This window comes from Hippopotamus amphibius, chromosome 12 (genome assembly GCF_030028045.1).
Source record: "Hippopotamus amphibius kiboko isolate mHipAmp2 chromosome 12, mHipAmp2.hap2, whole genome shotgun sequence".
Classification (NCBI taxonomy): domain Eukaryota; kingdom Metazoa; phylum Chordata; class Mammalia; order Artiodactyla; family Hippopotamidae; genus Hippopotamus; species Hippopotamus amphibius.
Window position 1 is genome coordinate 32,178,504 of NC_080197.1, and position 16,479 is coordinate 32,194,982.

The window sequence follows — 16,479 nt, forward strand, 5'->3', positions numbered from 1 at the left end:
CTTGCCAAGATTTTGGATTCAACCTCCCCATTTCCCTCATCTGGCTGCTCAAGCACTTCTGGGCTCACCCTTCCTAAACTCTGCACTGAGAAGGCAAGAGTGATGCCATCAGTTCTCTAGAACTGTCGGTGGCTCACCACTGCCCTCAGAGAAACTTCAAAGTCTCATAGCCCTTTAGGATCTAGGCCCTCCCCAGCCTCATTCCTTACCTCTTGCTGAATCGAATCCTCCAGAGTTGCTGTTCACATTTCCTTGTCTTTGCCTCTGCTGTGTTATCCTCAGGAATGTTCTCCCCAATCTGTTATTCCTCTTTTAAGATTCCATTTCAAATGTTAATTCCTCCCAGAAGCCTGCTTGCCCTAGCAGGGAAATGACTTTGCTTTCGGTATCCCCAGCGCCCAGCAGAGATTCCATCACCTAGGAGGTGCCAAGTTCAAGATCAAGAGAGTGGGAAAGGGCCAATCTGGGAGAGCCAGTCCCAGGCCAAACCTAGGTGTGTCCGGAGACCCCCTCGGAATACCATAGCAAATGACTCTCCCCTAAATATGAGCTGTGATCATAGGGACTCCTTTGCAAATGTGCAATGAAGACGCTGCCTGATACAGAGTGCACACAACACGTCAGGCGTCATTACCACTTTCTGTCAACGTTCATCAACCTTGCCATGATTATTTGCTCCATTTTGCAGATGGGAAAACAGGCTATTTCTTGCCAGAGCAATAATAAGGGACTTCAGATCCCCAGGCTGAGTCTGAAGGACACTTACCCTGTCTCTAGCTTGTTCCCTCCACCCCACTCCCCCACCCCACCCTGACCCCAAGTTTCTTATGCTCCAAGGCTTAGTCTTCACTCTTGGTCTAGAGCCTCCTGCAAGGGCACAACGGTGGGAGGGGCGGTATCTGGGAGGGCTGGACTTCTACGCAGGAAGAACTCTGAAGCTTCCAGAAGCCCCCTCCACTAAGCAGGCAGCTGACACCAAGGCCAGCTTTATTTGGGTGAGGGCATTTGCCCCAGAAAAGGGAAAATATCTGTGCAGACCCCTGAGAAAGAGGGAGAAGTGGAGAGAAGGGAGAGTGAGCCCTGGGCACAGTTATGCTGAGACTTGCCTGCACCACCCTGAGCGCTCAAGTGGTCTGGTTTTAGGAGGAGGAAGGCAGCTGGATGCTCAGAGGGCACTCGCTTGCCCCAGATCACACAGCAGGTATTCCAGCGGTCCAGGACTCTCCCACTCCTCACCTTCCACCTCTGGCCTGGAGTGCTGAGGGAGTGGGACTAGGCTGCCTGGCTTCTGCTCTGAGAGTCCTCTTACCACTCTATCCATCTGGATGGGGCCACATGGAGAGGAGAAAACAATGGGTGCTGACTGTCTAACACTGTCTAGACTGTGTACCAGGTGCTGACGGCTGTGACCACATCTGCCCTGCTCATAACCCATTAGAGTCATAGCTGTTGTCACTTAGTCTGCTCCAGACACTTTTATGTAGTGTCTCCTAAGCACATCAGGTCAGTATTCAGCTCATTTTGCAGGGGAAAGAGAAGAGGAAGGTAGGGAAGGGACCCTGGTCAAGCGAGGAAGAAACTTCCCTGAGAGAGGGCCTTGGTGCTAACATCTACCTTGAGGGAGGTGTCGGCCTGGGCCCGGTAGACGGGGCACCTCTCCAGTTCGGGTTGGGCCAAGACTGCCCGGCCCCCGGGAGTTTCAGGGGACGGGGCAGAGGTGCTGCAACCCCCTGTTCCACCAGGAAGAGAAGCTATACCTTTACTCCTGGATGCTCATAGAGAGGAGTGGATCAGGCAGGAAAGCAGTTTGCAATCCTGGGCTGCCAGCCAGTTTTAAAGGTTGTTTTGCTTGGGCCAAGGCGGGGCAGGAGTTGGGAGCAGCCACGTGCAACTGACTCACGTGGTTAAAGAGATGCGCAGGGCAGGGCTCACGTAAGGAGACTGTGCCAGGCCTGGCCAAGTCAGGAGGCATCACTGGGCGCTGGGCATCATTGGATTTGCTCACCAGATACCCTGACAATTTAAAAAATGTTTTCATTTTATATCGGGGAAAGATTGACACTTCCTCAAGGGTACACATCTTAAGCATAGGGCACAGATGTGAGGAGGCATCACACAGTTCAAGATGTTAACATTTATAGCATCCCAGGAAGCTCCCTCCTGCTCCCTCCCAGTTACCCACACTCTGGAGTCACCACTAGTTTGACCTCTGTCGTGGTAGATCAGTTTTGCCTGCTCTTGAGCTTCATATAGATGAAATCATACTCTTTTGTGTCTGGCTTTTTTCACTCAGCATAATGATTTTGAGATCCATCGTGTTTCTTTTAGCAATAGTTTATTCTTTTTTATTTTTTATTTTTTTTAATTTATTTTATTGGCTGTGTTGGGTCCTTTTTGCTGTGACTGGGGGCTACTCTTTGTTGTGGTGTGTGGGCTCCTCATTGCCGTGGCTTCTCTTGCTGAGGAGCATGGGCTCTAGGCGCGTGGGCTTCAGTAGTTGCAGCACATGGGCTCAATAGTTGTGGCTCACGGGCTGTAAAGTGCAGGCTCAATAGTTGTGGCACACGGGCTTAGTTGCTCCGCGGCATGTGGGATCTTCCCCAACCAGGGGTTGAACCCGTGTCCCCTGCATTGGCAGGCAGATTCTTAACCACTGCGCCACCAGGGAAGTCCCTTAAAAAATATCCCTGGAATTGAACACACAGGCACCCTACTTTCCAGAAGCAATAAAACTGTGGGTGGTACAGAAATGAAGGGTGTTTAGACAAGGAGGTCTATAGCCATGTGGAATCTGGAAACAATCAGAAGAGGGAAATTGAGCAATGATGGAGAAGTTGCTGTTCTGCAGCCTTGAAATTCAAGCCTTGAGAGAATGTTGGATGATGTGAAGTTATTCAGCCTATTGTTCAAAGTAGACAGTTGGTTATGGGACAGAAGCTAAGACGCATTCCCACCCAGCCCACATGGGAATCTGTGTGGGTGCTGAGCAGCTCAGCTAGGATTGCCTCCTCCCCTCCCCGCCCAGCCCACATCAGCACACACACCCCTGGGAGGGCCGGTGGCCGCAGCTGCCAGGCTCTGAGTCAGCTGGGCCTGGGGCAGCGGGAGGGGAAGGGGCCTCACGTGGCTGGGCCTGCGCTGCCTCGTGGGGCCTCCTGGCTCTCCGCCCTGCAGGAAGAGCGGCCGTTTGAAAGGATGAGTCACGCACTGCCTAGTCCTCCTGGAGCCCAGCCAAGACATGGGGCCTGGGACTCCCTGAGGGGAGGGCTTAGGGAGGAGGCCTCCTGGGTTGGGATTGGGAATACTGGGGAAGGAGATCACCCAAGCGGGGTGGGAAGGGAGCTCTCGAGGTTGGATTATAGCCGGTAAGTAGGGCTGGGGTTAAGGCCTTTGGGAGCTGAGGGTATGGGCCGACAGTCTCTGGGGTGACCCTGAAGGGATGGGGGAGAAGGGGGACACACAAGGGAGGGGATGAAACAGGCTGAAATTTGTGGACATGCACATCTCACTCAGTACGTGGTTCATATCAGGAGTTACTTGATCTCAGTGCCTCAGTTTCCTCATCTGCAAAATGGAGATTGTAAAGCCTCTCCTTCAAAGGCTTGTGGATTGGAGCAAATGAGTTGGTGTATGTAAAGCACTAAGAACAGGGGCTGCCTGCATCAAGTGCCATACAGGAGTCTGCTATGGCTGTTATTACTTAGAGCCAATGTGGGGATCACAAAACCAGACAGGTAAAAAGGATAAGCCTAAAAACATTTAATTAGGGACCTCCCTGGCAATCCAGTGGTTAAGACTTTGCACTTCCAATGCAGGGGGCACGGCTTCGAACCCCAGTTGGGGAACTAAGATCCCACACGCCACGCAGGCAAAAAACCCAAAACCAAACAAACGAAAACAAACAATAAAAACATTTAATTAAAAGAAAGGGGCCAGACCCTCATACCCGAGGGTCTGGCCCCTTTCTGCACATCGACATGCCCCTGGGTGATGGGTTACAAAGCAAAAGGCCCAGCAGCTCTGTGTAGGAGACTGGTGTCCTACTGCACCAGAGTAGCAGCTAGGAGGCTGTGGACGGGGGTTGGTGCAGACAGAGGAGGAGGAAGCTGGCTGGTGACCCACACAAGGCAAGCCATCTCTGAGATGGCCCAGGGAGGTGGAGGGGGATGCAAGTATAAGGCTTGCCCTGCTTTGGTCTCCTTTATTCTAGGGCAACCAGATCCACTCAATCTCCGCCCACCTGGACTCTCAGTAAAGCAGATTTCCTCTTCCTCTTAGTTTCCTCCTCTACAATTTGAGAAATGGCTAAACATTCTCAACAGACATTTAAAAAATCCACTGCCTGGGGCTGGCAGATTCCATATAAATGCCCTCCCCTCATCCAGAAGTAGGTGGTGGCTCAACTGGTCTGGCCTGAGGGCTCAGGGTTTGTAAAGATCATTGATAAGGGATTCCAACTGTCAAAAACCAATGGGGCGGACTTCCTAGGTGGCGCAGTGGTAAAGAACCCACCTGCCAATGCAGGGGACACGGGTGCGAGCCCTGCCCTGGGAAGATTCCACATGCCACGGAGTAACTAAGCCTGTGCGCCACAACTATTGAGGCTGTGCTCTAGAGCCCGTGAGCCACACCTACTGAGCCCATGTGCCACAACTACTGAAGCCTAGGGCCCACGCTCCACAACAAGAGAAGCCACTACAATGAGGAGCCTGTGTACCACAATGAAGAGTAGCCCCTGCTCACAGCAACTAGAGAAAGCCCGAGTGCAGCAACGAAGACCCAACACAGCCAATAAATAAATAAAATAAATAAATAAATAAATTTATTAAAAAAAAAAACCAATGGGGCTGTCTTTGGGGGGTGAGCTCCCTGTCCCTGGAGGCATCAGCAGGACCTGAGGGTGGGTCCTGATGTCTGGGAGAAGCAGCAGAGCTTCCCAAGCCAGGCTGCCCATCAGTGATTCAGGACCCTATGGTGGCTTGGGTGAGTGGGGAATGGAAACTGCTGTCCAAATTGAGTCAGCACCAGTCACCACGTGCATCCTGGTGGTGGGCATCAAGGGAGATGGGCGGGGCAAACACCAGGCTGCCTGCCACTGTGGGGCAGGCCTCACCCTGAAACGGGTAGAAAGCAATGCAGCATGGGAGTGTGGGGAAGGGGTCAGTGTGAGGGGCTTCAGGCAACCCCCCCAACCTGGAGGACCACTGAGAAGAGCAGAGCTGGGGACAGGGGTGAAGGGCACAGCCAGAGGAGGGGGAGGGGAAATGAGGGGAAGGTGTGGCCCGTGGTCCCAGCTAGGCAGGTGGGCCAGGCCTCAAATGCAGCCAGCTGCTTCCTTGAAGCTCCTCTAATTTTTTTGTAGTGCTATATTTGTTTGTTTTTTTTTAAGTACGATTGTGTTAGTGTTGTGTTAGTTTCTGGTGACAGCAGTGATTCCTTTATATATATAAAATATATATTCTTATTCATATTCTTTTCCGTTGCAGTTTATTACAGGATACTGAAATGTAGTGCTTCATTTTTCTTCTTCTCTCCTGTCTCTATCACACACACACACACACATACACTGTACCCACAAACCCACATCTCACAATTTCTAGGGTAACTGCTACAAAAGCCTGGCACACACGAACATGCACATGCCAGGAAGCAGAAGTTCAGCTTGTCCATCCTCCTGCCTCTGAGCTGCCACCAGACCAGAAGGCCCCACCTGCCTTCCAGGACTGACCAAGGCCTCTCTGCACTAATACTTGTCAACATTTATTTATTGAGTGCCGGCTACATGTCACATTCCACTCTGCCCACTTCGTGTGCTGCCTCACTTAACTCATTCGAGTTAGGCTACATTTAAGAGAAACCCCACACAGCAGTTTAACAAAACACATACATTGGGTTGGCCAAAAAGTTTGTTTGGGTTTTTCTCATGACATCTTATGGAAAAACCCGAACAAACTTTTCTTTTTGGTGAACCCAGTATGTGCTCCTCATTCAGCAAGAAGGCTCTGCAGCGTCTCGGGGGACCCAGGCTCCTTCCTGCCTCACTGTCCCCAGCAGGCTGCTTTGACCTTGAGGACACAAGTTGGCTGAGGGCTGCCAAAATTTGGGAATGGCATCTGAGTCTGCCCCACTTATCTGGACACTACCTCCATCTGGGTCCCCCACTGACCTCCGGAGGCTCAGGCCAGCTTCCCACTGCTATCTCCTGTGTACCTCACACTAGGCCGGCCTCCCCAGCAGCCTGGGACCTGGAGTGGACTCACTGCCTGAAGAGTGCACAGAGGCCAGAATACTGTGTTCCAGCAACCAGAGCCCTCTGCCAGCTCTTTGCTGTAATCAGGTGGCAGACATGAGTCCTGCCTGAGAGTGATAGGGACCAGAAACTGAGCCAACATCACCCCAGCCTTGTGGCTGAGGCCCCACGGTCTCTGGGCCTGCCCCTCCACCTACAAATACAGTTATGTGTTTCACCTGTGGTCAGAATGCCCACATGCTCTAGTCAGCTCGCAGGCCACCTCCTCTAGCATTCCTTCACTGCCCCTCTGCCCATGTCCTATGGCCAGAGAGGCCCAGACTGCATTCCAGGGTCCCTGCCTGAGCTGCCCTACCCTTCTTTCTTCAGTCACCAAGAAGTGTGTTTGAGCTGCCTCCAGGATTGCCTTGTGCATGGCCGTGGGGAGTGAAACTGGGCGCCACAGCCAGGTGTACCCCAATGGGGACATCAGCACCATAGACAGACCCTCACAGGTGGTATAAAGGGGAGAGCCCAACGCTAATGCAGTCCAGCAGGAAGGCTTCCCCTACGTTTTGGTCTGAGTACCTTTTCAAGGGCTAATAAAGGGGAGGAAAGGGCAGGCCAGGCCAAGGGAACAGCCAGGGTGGGGTTCTGAGGCACAGAACACATCTGAGGAGGTTGCAGCAGTTCACATGCCAAGAAGTAAAAGGATTATGTGGGGAGATGGGGGGCCGGGGCGCCCAGGGCACATAACGAGGCCCAGACAAGTCTCGCAGGACCCCAGACACCTTTGGGCCAAGACTCCAATTGGGAAGCGCCTGGCAGTGGCCCTTTCAGGAGTAAGGTACCAGTCCTTTCGCTATACTTTTGATGGCCTCCCCCAAAGAGGGGGCAAGGAAAGAGCTTGTTAGAGATGGCAGTGTGAAAGGAAAAACTAATCAGCCTACTAAATCCTATGGGCTTCACTGGGGCCCAGCAAAGTGACTGACCTGCCAGGGACGCATGGCTGGTGACAGGATTGGGACCAGAGTTTTCATCGTTCCACTCCAAACCGAGCCCTAGTCTTAACCCACCGCAGGAACCCACAACCCAAAAGCCCTCCCCGCCAACTACGGAAATATACATGTTTCCCCCCAAGCCTCCATTCCCGGGGCTAAAGCCCAGCAACCTGAATTTTAACAGGCAGCCCCGCGATTCCCAGGCTCATTGGCCAGTTTGAGATCCCCGCCCTGCACCTTCAGACCCCGCCTCTTCCGGCAGGGCCAGGCGCCGGGTCGCTACGCCCCCTCGCGGCCGCCGGGGAGAATGGCCTGGTTCGGGGCTTCCAGTGGGAACCCCCGCGCACCCAGTCAGCGAGTGACCGCGCGGGCCACGCCGTGAACGTGGAGCAAGGGGCCTTTGGTCCGACGGTGAAAGTCGCCAGAGCCCCAGGCGTCGGAAGGCCGCCCAAGCTCCACGCCTTCAGCACCGCTCGGCACTTCAGGCCCCGCCCACCCTGAGCGCGTCACGCTCGGGCGCGCGCCCGCTGCTGACGTGCGCAGGCGCCCAGGTGACGCGCGACCGCCATTTCTCCTTTTTCAGCTGAGGGAAGTGGCCAGTTAGTAGAAGTCCGTGGGCACGGAAGAAAAGGTGAGTGCCACGCCTCAAGGACAGCGGCCCGGGGTTGCAGGGCACACTCAGTTCGGGGTTCCCCCCACCCCGCCCCTCAGGCTTGGCTACCTGGAGCAAGGAACTACAATCCCCCAAGTGCACTGCGCCACAGGGCTGCGCGAAGCAGTGACGTAAGGGGTCTTGGGCGCTACCATTTCTCTCTGGGGGCAGGAGGGGACGCGGTGGCGAAGGCTGATGGCGTGCACAAGGTCAGCCCGGGTCTGCGGACTCTGGGTTTCAACGCGCGTTCGCGAAATGTCCTGTTTAACCAGTTTAAACTGACGCTTTGTTTACTCGTAACTACAGATATCTGCTTACTGTCTACACGCTGCCTTTCAGCCCCGGACTGGTCACTGAGCCCATCGGACACCATTATTACTATTTCGTGGTCTTCATTTTGACATGATCTTAATTTACAGAAAATTTCAAGGCTGTTCTTTTAAAGAACTCCTGTGTATTTAATTTTCCAAATAAGTTAGTTGCAGGTAGGCCCCTTTACCTCTATAGTTAGAAGTACTTCCGTGTGTGTTTTCTGAAAACAAGGACATTGTCCTACATTCAGAATCAGGTAACATTGAGCAAGATTGCTATCTAACCTGTAATCCATATTTAAATGCTTCCGGTTGTGCTGATAGTGTCCATTATCGAAACTACGTTTTTCTCTGCCGGGGTTCCTATACAGGATCGCAGGTTGCATTCGGTTGTGCCGTCTCTCTGGCCTCCTTCAGTGTGGAGAGCTCCCCAGTGTCCCTGGACTCTGATGACTGACATTTTTCAAGATTCTTGGCCAGGGGGAATGAACTGGGAGATTGGGATTGCCATATATACGTTACTAATAAGAAAAAAAATACCAAATTGTACGCTCTAAATATATGCAGTTTATTGTATGTTTAAAAAAAAAAAAAAAGATTCTTGGCCAGTTGTTTGTAGATTTAGCTTTGGGGCTGTCTGAGATATCTTAGCCACTAGACTCTGTTATGGGCAGAGGTGGTACTGACCAGATGCTGTTATTCAGAGGCTGGGCATGTGTGTTGGGTGACTGAGAAGGACCAGTGACCAGCTATACCAGCCTCCAGACAGGCTCCCAGACCTAGCTAGGTCAGACCCTTTCTGTGGTTGCCTCCCCTGGTGGGGTTTTACACTCATCTCACTGAGGTCTCTGGCTTCCTTGTAGCATCCATCCCAGAGCCATGGTCCATGCCTTCCTCATCCACACCTTGCGGGCCTCAAAGGCTGAGGACGGCTTTTGCCGAGTGCTCTACTCCTGCTTCTTTGGTGCTGAGAATTCACCCAATGACCCACAGCCACACGGTGCTGAGAGGGACAGGCTTCTCCGAAAGGAGCAGATTTTGGCCGTGGCCAGGTAACTACACAGTCCAGCCCAGCCCCAGGCCTTCATTGAACACACAGCGAAAATGATAGTTTTTCTGAGGGGGAACAGAGAAACAGGAGGACTAAAGCAGAGAGAAAGTTTTAAAGTAGTGCTTTCAAAGAGTCTTCCACAGTTGTCAACAAGTATTACATGAAAAAAGGTTAAAGAAATAATAATGCTATCATCATCACCATCATTATTATATGTAGTTAGCATTTATTTTAATTTTGTGTAGTTAACATTTATTGAGCATGTATATACTAAGTATTTTACGTTCTGAGCATTTCGTGTATATGAACTCGTTTTATCTTTGAAACAATCTTTTGAGGTAGGTACATTATCCCAACCTTACAGATGAGTAAACTGAGCTACAGAGAGTTAAAGGAATTTAACCTAAGGTCATGCAGCTAGAAAGTGAAAGAGCTGGGATTTGAGTGTAAGAAGTATAGATTAAACAAGCTTTGCTGTGTAGGACTTTTCAGGGCCCTTAGTGTGCCTTTAAGCTTTGTGAATCTCTCAGGAGGAGAGAGAATGTGGTTTATGGGAATCTGCACCAAGAGCCTCCCAAAAGCCTGGGATCCATAGGGTACAGTTGGGAAACACTGTTCTAGATGAGGTGGCTGGCCTTGGACCTTCCCCTCCCAGCCCAGACTGAACCAGCAGGTGCCAGAATCTCCTGGCCCCTCCGCATTTTGGGCGGGGGGGATTAACACTCTGGGGCAACCCTGGGCCAGCCTCTTGTTATCTCTTTGTTCTGCTGGGCCTCCTCCCCCTTATGTGGCACAGAAAACCAAAGAGATGTCTTTAAGAGCAGCCTGTACATGGCCCAAATTGGGAGGTGGTTCATGAGAGATCAGAGAGTGATTTCAAAAACCTGAATATCCAAGTGGAAGATTTTTCTTTTTTATTTGGAGAGGGCTGCAGGATGAGGTGAGGGTGGAGAGGTTGGACAGCCTGGGTTGGACATAGTTTTTAACTCTGCTTCTCATCTCTTGTTGAGATGTTGAGGAGGCTTCTGTGAAGCAGGTAGGGGTGGGATCTTCTTCCCCTGGTGCCCTTTCCCAGCTCAAGGAGCTATGTTCAGAATCTGCCTTCTCTTGGCCACATGGAGTGAAATGGTTCAAGGCCTGGAGGCTGGAGTCTGGATTCCTATCTGGGCTCATGCCCTGTGCTCTGTGGCCCTGGGCAGGTCACTTCACTTAGTCTCTCCGGGGCTTGGTTTCTACATTTATTTGTGGGGATAATGGCAGCTTCCAGCTCTAAGGGTCATCCTGAGGATGACAGGTCAGTGACCTACCTATTCTCTGCAGGCAGGTGGAGTCCATGTGCCAGCTGCAGCAGCAGGCGTGCGGCCGGCCCGTCGTGGACCTGCAGCCCCAGTCCTCAGATGACCCAGTGCCCCTGCATGAGGCCCCATGTGGGGCCTTCCGCCTGACAGCAGGGGACCCTTTCCAGGAGCCTCGGACAGTAGTGTGGCTAGGCATGCTCTCATTAGGCTTTGTCCTAGTGCTGAATGCTCATGAGAACCTGCTGCTGGCGGAGAACACACTTCGGCTGCTGGTCCGACTTCTTCTTGACCACCTCCGGCTGCTGGTCCCCGGTGCCAACCTCCTGCTGCGGGCTGACCGCATTGAGGGCATCCTCGCCTGCTTCCTGCCCCACGGTCAGCTGCTTTTCCTCAATGACCAGTTTGTCCATGGTCTAGAGAAAGAATTCATTGCTGCCTGCCCCCGCTGACCCCTCACCGGAATGGGACTCCCAAAGAGGGCCAGGTGGGAGGATGGGGATGGATGGATACACAGCCAGGTAAAATTTGGCATCTGCCTCCTTCCCATCCTGGTCCCAGCTCTGGTGTGCTGCCACACCCAGGACAAATGCATGGGACAGACTGCCAGAAACGGGGGCCAGGGAGAGGGTGGAGGGGAGGAATCACAGAGCATCCTGTGCCTGGAGCTGCCTCGTGACTTATTCAGACTGCTGCAGCGGGCCAGCCCTGTTTGTCCTTGACCCCACTTTCTCCCATCCCTGCCAGCCAGCCCCAAACAGTCCACCAGCTGCTTGTGCTGGGGCAGTAAGGAACAGCTGCTTGGAACTCAGCCCACTTTCTTCGTTCAAACCCACAGTCATGTCAGTGCAAAAGGATTCTCTGAGACTGCGAGGCTCGGGGAGCTGGGTTTTTTGGGTGAGGGCCTGCTCGGTGTCCAGCCTCACCACAGTTCACGGAGGTGTGAGTTGTTCAGCAGAGAGGCTCCATAGCTCCTTTTGGGCCCAGCCCATGCCCACCGGCAGCTGTGAGATAATCATGGGCTTACTTGGTCTGCGGGGAGAGAAGGTGGTGTCAGGTGGGTGCAAGAGGTCTGATGTCATTCTCATTTTGAATTAAAAGCACCGAGTGTGTGATTTCACCCTCTGTTTCTGTGAGTTTGATTAATGCACGTCTGCTCCCGTCACCGTGAGCTGCGTGTCTGAGCCTTTGTGGTTAAGTATGTCCCCAAGAGGCTTCTTGGGAGGTCTCCACCACTCGTCCCCCTCGTCACCTCTGTCTCCTTATATGTCTCCTTTGGATGGTAGCATTTGCTTCCTCTACCAAAATGTGGTGGGTTGGTGTGGATCCTTGAGAAGCAGACCCTGAGACAAGGATTAGGTACAAGCAGTTATGTTGGAGATGATCCCAGGAAGCACTGGAAGGGGAGGCAGACCATACAGGTATGTTATCAAGGGTAGGTAGGGAGCTAAGTGCACTAAGTGGCTCCAGGGGCCAGTGCACAATAGTCCCATCTGAATGACCTCTTCTGAGGGGTGAAGGATTGTGGGTGTTTGTCTGGAACCCCCTTCCATCTGATTGTGAATTGGTCCCAGGGCAAATTCCCTGGTTCTTTCTGTCCCCACAAAAAGCCCTTGGGCCTGCCTGCACCATGGTCAGACCCAAAAGGTTATGCGTGGGGCACCCAACTGCTGTTAGGGAGTCTTTACTCAGTAGCTCCTAGTGATGGTTTACGATTCAATTGGATGAAACCTCAGTTACATCTGTTTTCACGATTTACTTGTGACGTGTGAGGTATGGCTTTCTTGCATGGGCAGAAGAGGCTGCCTCCTAGGTGGTCAATGTGCAGGTGTGGGCCTGGTCTCATGATTGCCAAGTATCGATTGCCCTTTGGCACCCAGGGAGGACCCACCTACACTCACTTGGAATGCAGCACTTATGATTAGAGTTTTGTCCTTCCAATTCTGCAGCCAAGGCCATCAGCTGTGCCATGCCTTCCATCACTATTGGACAAGGCCACTTTCTCCATCCTAGGGTGCCACAAATCACTCTCTGACCTTGAAGTGCTAAAGGGACCTCAGTCTGTATCTGTGGCAAGCTATATCACTAGAAATGTCCCAGAGGCCCCCAGTGGGACAGCCCTGCCTTATAAAGTCTGTTCTCCTGGGCTGCTCCTCCCCTCACTCCAGGCTGGTGCTCCTGGTGGAGTGGCTGTATTCTCACAAGAACAGGCCCCTTTGGCTTTGGTTGCAAAGCTCAAGCTTGGCGGGTCTGAAACCTTTCTGCCTATTTTTCAAACTGAACTTGAGGAAGAGGATGTTCCGCTAGAAGCAGTGGGAAGTTGCAGTTAGGTGAGGCTCGTGGTCTTGGTTCCCATCAAGTGGAGGAAACCGATACACAGAGAATGGCAGAGACTGAGATCCTTCCCTGAGGCCAGTGAGCCCCTCGTTTCTGTTGTTCCAGATGCCCAGTTAGTGCCTGAGTTTCCTTAATCATGTGAGTTTGCCCAGTGCCCTTTCTGTGTATTCCCACTTTTGCCCTAGTACATCTGAGCCGGGTTTCCACCACAGCTTCTTATGCTTGCTTCGCTTTCATTGAGCCTGCCTTGGACCTAACACTCTGCTAGGTGCTATGCATGGTATAAGATGACTTGCTAGGATTTTGACTGGGAATACATTGACTACATGAAGGTGAAGTTGGGCAGAACTGACATCTTGACAATATTGAGTCTTCTATCCATGAACAGGGAATATCTCGCCACTTATTTGGTTCTTTTATTCTTTCATCAGAGTTTTATAGTTTTCCTCAAGGAGATCTTGTACATATTTTGTTAGATTTATACCTAAGTATTTCGTTTTGGGAGGTGTTCATGTAAATGGTGATGCATTTTTTATTAGTATTACAATGTTGCATTAGTTTCTGGTACATAGCAAAGTGGTTCAGTTATACATATATACATATTCTTTTCCATTATGCCTTATTACAGGATATTGAATATAGTTCCCTGTCCTATACAGTAGCACCTTGCTGTTTATCTATTTTATATATAATAGTTTGTATCTGCTAATCTCAAAGTCCTAATTTATCCCTCCCCCACCCACCTCCCTCTTGGGAACCACAAGTCAGTTCTCTGTGTCGGTGAGTCTGTTTCTGATTTGTAAATAACTTTATTTGTGTCATATTTTAGATGTCACATATAATTTATATCGTATGGTACTTGTCTTTCTCTTTCTGACTTACTTCACTTAGTATGATAATCTCTAGGTCCATCCAAGTTGCTGCAAATGGCATTATTTCCTTCTTTATTATGGCTGAGTAGTATTCCATTGTGTACATATACTACATCTTCTTTATCCATTCATCTGTTGATGGACATTTAGGTTGCATCCGTGTCTTGGCTATTACAAATAGTGCTGCTATGAACATTGGGGTGCATGTATCTTTTCAGATTATAGTTTTCCTCTTTTCCAGATATATGCCCAGGAGTGGGATTGCTGGATCATATGGCAACTCTGTTTTTAGTATTTGAGGAACCTCCATGCTGTTTTCCATAGTGACTGCAATGGTAATGTTTTTGTTTGTTTGTTTTTGTTTTTGTTTTGTTTTCAGATTCCAAAGTTCTGTATTTTTCAAAATAAAGATCACACATTGTTTAGAGACAATCTACACAAGAGTTACAAAATATAGTTGCCCAGGCGTAAGCATACCCAGGTTTATTAATTATACACTATGGTTACAAGTGTGCTTGCAGAAAAGTTCATTGGGAATATACACAAGGCTCTGGAAATGTACACTGTGTAGTGTTACAATTCTATATTCAAATGAGGAAAATTGACAGTATGTTACATTCACTTACAAGTAGACAAAATGCAAAATACAGTTCATCTTCTGTACAAAAAGGAAGGGCAATTCACACTTTACAAGGTGAGAGGGGCTCTGATTATAAGCAAAGTTAGGGTGGGGCTGAACTTTGCACATCATTCTGTCACAAAATAAGGAAAACATTACTTTTTTAGGATTAAAAAAAAAAACCAAAACCCACTAGTGTGAACTGAATCATCTTGAATAACATTTAGAAAGGATCTTGCTACTATCTAAGTGACAAATAAAACCAATCTATTTTTTTCTTTTTGAAAATTAGGCTGTATAAAGAACATTTATTCCTTCAAAAGAAAAAAAAACATTACTTCTGGTTGAAACTACAATTTACAATATACAGCACTATATGCTACGACCATAAAAGGTATGAATATACACTGAATGCATAGGGCTGGCTAATTTTCTTTTCTTACCAAAAAACATGTTTACGTTGATTCAGACTTCTCCACATTTACATTACAGGTATACAAATGTACAATTGTACTATCAAAAGTATGTGCAATTGCTAGGGTACATTATAGATACAGATTAGACATCAAAGGTAATGTATTTTTTTAAAATATTTATTTTATTTATTTATTTTTGGCTGCATTGGGTCTTAGTTGCAGCGCATGGGATCTTCATTGTGGCACACAGGCTCTTTGCTGCGGGGCGCAGACTTCTCTCTAGTTGTGGCATGCAGGCTTCAGAGCACGTGGGTTCTGTAGTTTGTGGCATGCGGGCTCTCTAGTTGAGGCATCTGGGCTCAGTAGTTGTGGTGCATGGGCGTAGTTGCCCCGAGGCATGTAGGATCTTAGTCCCCTCACCGGGGATCGAACCCATGGCCCTGCATTGGAAGGTGGATTCTTTACTGCTGGACCACCAGGGAAGTCCCGGTAATGTGTTTTTAGTTTCAAATTCCACGTGTTCGTTATTGGTATAGAGGAAAGTGAATGACTTCTGAGTATTAACCTTATATCCTGCAACTTTGCTATGATTGTTTATTAGTTCTAAGAATTATTTTAATTGATTCTTTTAGATTTTCTACAATCATGTCATCTGCTGACAGATGTAGTTGTATTTCTTCCCAATTCACTTTTCTCATTTCTTTTTTTTGTCTTATTGCTTTAATTAGGACTTCCAGTACAGTGTTGAAAAGGAGTGGTGAAATGGGACATCCTTGCTTTGTTCCTGATCTTAGTGGAAAAGGTTCTAATTTCTCACCATGAAGTATGATGTTTCCTATACGTTTTGCAATGTTCTTTATTGGGTTTGCTATTTCTAGTCTGCTGAGAGTTTTTTTAATCATGGATGGATGTTGGATTTTGTAAAATATTTTTCTTGTATCTATTGGTATGATTGTGTGATCTTTCTTCTTCCGTCTGTTGATGTGATGCCATTAATTAATTTTCAAATGCTGAGCCAGCCTTGCACACCTGGGATAAATCCCACTTGGTCACGGTGTATAATTCTTTATACATTGTTGGATTCTATTTGCTAATATCTTGTTGAGGACTTTTGCACCTGTGTTCATGAATGCAGCTTTCTTTTCTTGCATGCCTTTGTCTGGTTTTGGTATTATGGTAATGCTGGACTCATAGAATGAGTTAGGAAGTGTTTCCTCTGCTTTTGTATCTTCAGGAAAAGATTTTAGCAATTGGTATATTTTCTTCCCTAAATGTCTTGCAGACTACCAATGAACCCATTTGGACCAGCCTTGAATTTTTATTTATTTATTTATTTATAAATTTATTCACTTATTTATTTAAATTAATTTTTATTGGAGTATAGTTGCTTTACAATGTTCTGTTAATTTCTTTAAAATGGTTATTTTTAAAATTAAGTTTTATTTTGTAAGTAGGTAACTTAATTTAGAACTCAAAATGATAAAAATGTTTTTACTGGGAAACTTGGTCCTGCCTTCGTCCTCATCTACCTGGTCCACCCCCCCCACCCCCCACCCCCCACCCCCGCCCTGTTGGATAGTAGCTTTCTAGGTTTCCTACATATCTATCTCTCTTTATACAAATATAAGCAAATATGTACATGTGGTTCTTTTTTTTTGTACATGTGTTTTTATTCTACTTCCTGCCCACACTGATT

General features: G+C 49.0%; 2 protein-coding genes across 4 annotated transcripts in view; both read left to right on the forward strand.

The window, feature by feature from the left end:
- The first annotated feature begins 7,892 nt into the window (after positions 1-7,892).
- AP5S1 (adaptor related protein complex 5 subunit sigma 1) lies at positions 7,893-14,127 on the forward strand. 2 transcript variants are annotated; one of them, XM_057701977.1, is made up of 4 exons: positions 7,893-8,091; positions 9,057-9,245; positions 10,565-10,917; positions 13,990-14,127. In XM_057701977.1, exons 1-4 carry the CDS (start codon positions 8,078-8,080, stop codon positions 14,070-14,072), a joined length of 639 nt encoding a protein of 212 aa, XP_057557960.1. In that variant the 5' UTR covers positions 7,893-8,077; the 3' UTR covers positions 14,073-14,127. The 2 variants fall into 2 exon arrangements, with proteins under 2 accessions (XP_057557960.1, XP_057557961.1); XM_057701978.1 differs by lacking the exon at positions 13,990-14,127 and having other exon boundaries at positions 7,897-8,091; positions 10,565-11,654.
- MAVS (mitochondrial antiviral signaling protein) overlaps positions 10,785-16,479 on the forward strand; it is a 37,138-nt gene continuing 31,443 nt past the window's right edge. Inside the window, exons 1-3 of one of the 2 annotated variants that reach the window (XM_057701971.1) lie at positions 10,785-10,917; positions 13,990-14,083; positions 14,660-14,761. The gene's annotated coding sequence lies outside the window, so the exon portion shown is untranslated. The remainder of the gene's footprint in view (positions 10,918-13,989; positions 14,084-14,659; positions 14,762-16,479) is intronic. The other variant, XM_057701973.1, reaches the window with a different exon arrangement.